At 38.1% G+C, this 4,949-nt stretch overlaps 1 protein-coding gene across 1 annotated transcript in view; it reads right to left on the bottom strand.

Annotated features, from left to right (window-relative positions):
* Nucleotides 1-3,652: 3,652 nt before the first annotated feature.
* LOC107693949 (CXADR Ig-like cell adhesion molecule) overlaps nt 3,653-4,949 on the bottom strand; it is a 65,556-nt gene continuing 64,259 nt past the window's right edge. The window contains exon 7 of the mRNA XM_016493525.1: nt 3,653-4,186. Coding sequence (XP_016349011.1) covers nt 3,913-4,186 — 274 coding nt within the window. The 3' untranslated portion in view covers nt 3,653-3,912. The remainder of the gene's footprint in view (nt 4,187-4,949) is intronic.

The raw sequence follows: 4,949 nt of genomic DNA, 5'->3' as shown, positions 1-4,949 counted from the left end.
TATTACCTTCAGCAGGAAAAATAAGAGTATGTGAGGTGGGACGATTTCATGTCCTCATTTCACTGTCTGCAGTTTTCAGCCCAAGGACAGGAGGTCTATAAGAGTGATGTTTTCCATTGTGTGGGATTAATGCCTTGTGCAGAGTCAAATCCCACACACAAAAGCAGAGACAGACCCAACAGCACACATCACTGACTCTGGGAGTTAAATGCAGCTCAGAGGAAATGAATTTCCCTTACATTAACACAATTATATTACAGTCTAATGTGCTTTTGATGGCTTGAGCATGCCGTCTCTGAAAGTACTACATATTCGCAGCACAATTATTCCACCCAGAATTGCCTTAATGAAAAATATACTGACATCCAGCAGTTAATCACTTGCTTGGTACTACATAAGTTATGGCTTGCTGGGGTCTGTGATTGGTTACAAATTATCATTAGGACTGCAAGGCATTATGAACTCTCAGTTATTGCTAGACATCAGTATCATTGCAACTAATTATTGACCACCATTCTTTATGTATGTTATTGATCACTGCCTGAGAAATTAAATGGATAATAATTAAAGGTAGCTTGAAGTCCTTTATTGTGGGAGAGTAAAACCCAAACAATAAAAACATTTAAACAATGGTAAACTTACATTCACAGTGCCATAATGTTAGAACACATCTCATTTGTGCATCTGCTCATTTCAAAAAGAATTGTATGTGCTCAAAAAAAGAAAGGCCAGTCAATTCTCAAGTGTGTAGAACAAACAAGGTAGTACCAGTCAAGTAACTGAAATTGCCCACACACTAAGAAAAATCATTTTTAATACACTTTTTCACATGCAATTTTTTTTATTGTAAGTAAATATCAGTGTTTTGCAATAAAATACTACTTGACATTTCTTTGTAATTATGAAATGTACTAGCAATTTCTGAGTGAAAATTGTTTCTACACCATTTTTTTCAGTGTGCGTGCCTTATCTGAAGTTAGAATTCAGATTTGGGTTTATTTTGGGTGAACTAACTAACCTTTTATAGTTACACTCTGTTATAGAACGCAAATAACTTTTTTGCAATCCTAACAAATGTATTACTCACTTGTTGATTTATTTGAACCCACATACCAGTCATTTAAAAGCCAATTATTTGACCCTCAGTCTAATCAAAGCTAAGCAAAGCAATTTGTCACCCATTTCTACACTTTGATTTACCGGTCTTAAACCAGCACAATGGTTGAACTTGCGGTACAAATTAGTTATTTGCAATGACTCGGCTGACTGACAGCATGTTTTATGAAGCACCCTCAAGGGCACCCCTCCACATGCACTGAGTTTTTCACGCGCACACAAATCACCATCGCTTCAGGTTCTGTTGCTCTTGGTCAGCGAAGCCGCCGGTGCTTTTGCGAGTCATTAATTAATTGCGGTCATTAGGCGGCGAGAGAATGGCCTCACCTGGAGTTAGAGGTGGAAATCAACGGGAGATTAAAATTAATCACTCTGAAAAGCGACAGTACCGCCAGTAGCCTGCGGAGAGCAGGATGAAGAGGAGGGAATGAGTGAATATCTCAGTGAAAGTGTGTAGAAAGATAGTAGTTTAATTTTTATTCAGAAATACATCACAAAAGCACACAAAAATAAGATGAGGATTTTACATGATGTGCAAACCAAACAAATAGAAAGAAAAAAAAGTTATTATTAGTACACAGTTTTCTAAAGAAAAATTCTACAGTTAATAATCATTGGTTGTCTCTTATTAGTAAGGAAAGTATCTATCTCTTTAAATGGCACTGTACAGAGAACCGGCCTAACCTCTACAGTAATGAAATCCCAAATGGGCCCCATCCAAACAGAAAACAGATGATTCGGTTCAAGGATGTCAATTCGCACAGCTAGCAGTAAAGGTTTGCTGATCAAAGATCAGATTTCCATGTTTACACTGGCATTAGTCTCCGTGTTTAAACAAGCTGAACTGATCTTGTAACAGCAACTCTATTCTTACAGGCTATTTTGGGTAATGACAACATATGCATAATATATGTTAATAAGACCTTATCCATATGGTGGATGATTAGCCTGATCATGCTCTTGTCCTTCATCAAATTCATAGCCCGAGCGGCAGCATATTACAGCCATAAAGACAAACGCAATCAAACTTTACAGTAAATATATTTACACATTCAACAGGATCCATGATCAAAAGACAAGCAGATTGTGAAAAGACTGCTATTTGTGTACAAGAGACACACAAGACAGGCAGACAGCATATAGTTGTCAGCATACACAATACCCTTCCATGAGACCAAATCCAGCATTTATGAGAAAAAAAAAAACTGTTCATTATACATCTATGAATATATCGAGTAATACTGGTCGCACAGAAACTGCCAACAAATCATGTATTGTTAAAATCTGCATTACTCATCCTTAATCAAAATATACTTTAAATGATGATTGTTTTGTAATTGTTCATGTGTTATTTACCTTACACTGCTGACATGGACCCACCAGCGACACCAGTTCATTAGACCCAAAGTTAAAAAAGGTACAGAGAGAACATCAGGATGACACTGCGGGATGAAATATACAGTAACCCAAACAATAAGAATGACTGTTCCCTCAAGACTGGTGACACTCACTGTGGTGAATATGGTGACTTAAGAGTGTTAAGACTAATCCTAATCAATACACTATTCATAAACATTCAAGTCTTTTAAAAATGTATGGACAATCTTTCATTAAGTCGACCTCCTTCAATTGGTTTAAATTGTGTCGTCAACAAATCCTTCAGTAAAATGTCCTTCATTTAATAAATCAATTACAAACTAACATGTCAAATTGACAATCAGCTTTAAAGCGGGTATGAGTTGAGCCAGGCCAAATGCAGGTTTGGGATTAGCATCTCCGAGACATCTGTGATCAGCTTTTCTGGCCTGGCGGGGGCAGAGGAGTGGTGGTGACTGGTGCCGTTGGCCTTCAAACTTGCCAAAGTCTGATTGCTCAGTGAACCATATTTTACCACCCAGCTTGAGCATCTTTTGAAATAAACCCTTTAATCTTATTTATTTTGATGACTACCACTATGCTGCAGGTTTGGGGGAAGTGGAGGTTTGTGTGTCACAAGCCAATCAACGCATAAGCAAACAACCAATCAGAGACTTGAACACTAATCACACTGACATGTACCGATGGGGGTTTACAACTGCCAAATGGTCCATAAAAATCAAAGCAGGTTAAGAATCACAGTATTAGCTTATTGTCAGATAAATCAATTTCATGTTCATATATACACATCACATGTAAATAATTTTCAATCCAAACAAACGCTTTTATCTTTTTTAAAAACAATCTCATCCAGAAACCAAAGTCAACCCACATATTTTCCACAGACTTTGAGTAAATCTTTACCAGGCTTTTGTAGCATGAAGAGATAATAATTGTCATAGATAAATGGTTTAAAGTTGCCTGAAAATGTTTCAAACTGATAAAAAAGCAAAAAGAATAACAAATAGCTTGGGAGTTTTTTTATCTAAAGCCAAGAACTATGGTTTGTTCTACATACATTTCATTTAGTTCAATGGGTTTCATTTAATCTCTGGAGAACACTTAATAGGCAAACAATTCAAGTGCCTTGTATTAGATAGGGCCTTCTATTTTTAAAAAGAAAAAAAGAAAAAAGAACATCATGCATTGCATTATTGACAAAACAGAAGCAGGTGAATCAATCACCTTTCCGCATCCTATTTAATAAAGTTTTTTGTTAATGTTTGTTGAAGTTCTGTGAGTCAAATTGTATTATGAGAGATGGTACAGCTGAGTTTGACTCTCTGCAGAAACCTTCATTTGCTTCTTCACAAATTCCGCTAGAACAATGAATAGAATAGTGACAGTCTAAATTGTGTGGAGAATGATCCCAGTTCAGATTTACACAATGGACCCATCCCTGTTCTGGGCAGGGACCATGACAGGGATGGCCCCCATGCGGCTGAGGTTGGGGCCGGCCATTCTGCTGGGTGGGGGAATAGGGGCGTGACTAGGTGGCCTCACGTACTCTTCAGAGGGTATCTTGTCATATTGGGGCTTGGTGTACTCATGCAGGTTGGAGGGAGACATGGAGCCCAGCGAGGAACGCTGGCTGCCCACGCTGGTGAAACTGCGTGCGGTGGAAACACGACTCTTTGGAGGGGGTACATCCTCTCTGTGGGAGGGAGGGAAAATAGTGTTCAATCAAAACCAGTGAGGGAACCCATCAAATTTCTTTCTGCACTTAAAAAAAACATGGTAGAAAGATTTTATACATTTTACAACTAACTGTAAATTGTCACGAAATGGTCAAATTACAACATTTACATAGGTAAAATACTCTATTATACTGTATTATTTACTGTTTTCCTTTTTGCTTGTTTGTTTTGCTTGTTGGTTAGATCACATAACTTTGTTGGTTGCACCATATGACTGATTTGGCAGACTAAATTTATGCAGTTTTGTTAATACACTACTGTGCAAAAGTTTGGGGTTGTTAAGACTTTTTTTAAAGGGGTCATATGATGCAATTTCAAATGTTCCTTTCTCTTTGGAGTGTTACAAGCTGTTCGTGCATAGATAAGATCCCTAAAGTTGCAAAGACTAAAGTCTCAAACCCAAAGAGATATTCTTTATAAAAGTTAAGACTTGTCTACGCCCTCCTAAATGCCTCGTTTAAACACACGCCCACATGTCTACGTCACTGTGTGGGAAGATTTGCATAACACTGCCCAAATGTTCACGCAAAGAAAGAAGGCATAACTTTTTTATTCTTGCTGTAGTGTTGTTGCCGCTGCCACCATGTCGTGGAGACGCTGTGTGTTTCGTTGTGAAAGTGAAACTACTTTGTTTGGCCTTCCAAAAGAGGACGATATCCTGAGGAAATACATCAACTTCGCGCTGTGGATCGCCGGATCAGCTTTCACCGTGGACGAAGC

The sequence above is a fragment of the Sinocyclocheilus anshuiensis genome, unplaced genomic scaffold (genome assembly GCF_001515605.1).
Source record: "Sinocyclocheilus anshuiensis isolate Anshui unplaced genomic scaffold, SAMN03320099.WGS_v1.1 scaffold694, whole genome shotgun sequence".
In the NCBI taxonomy this organism is placed as follows: Eukaryota; Metazoa; Chordata; class Actinopteri; order Cypriniformes; family Cyprinidae; genus Sinocyclocheilus; species Sinocyclocheilus anshuiensis.
Note: the sequence above shows the minus strand (reverse complement) of the source record. Positions and strands in the feature narration are given on the sequence as shown.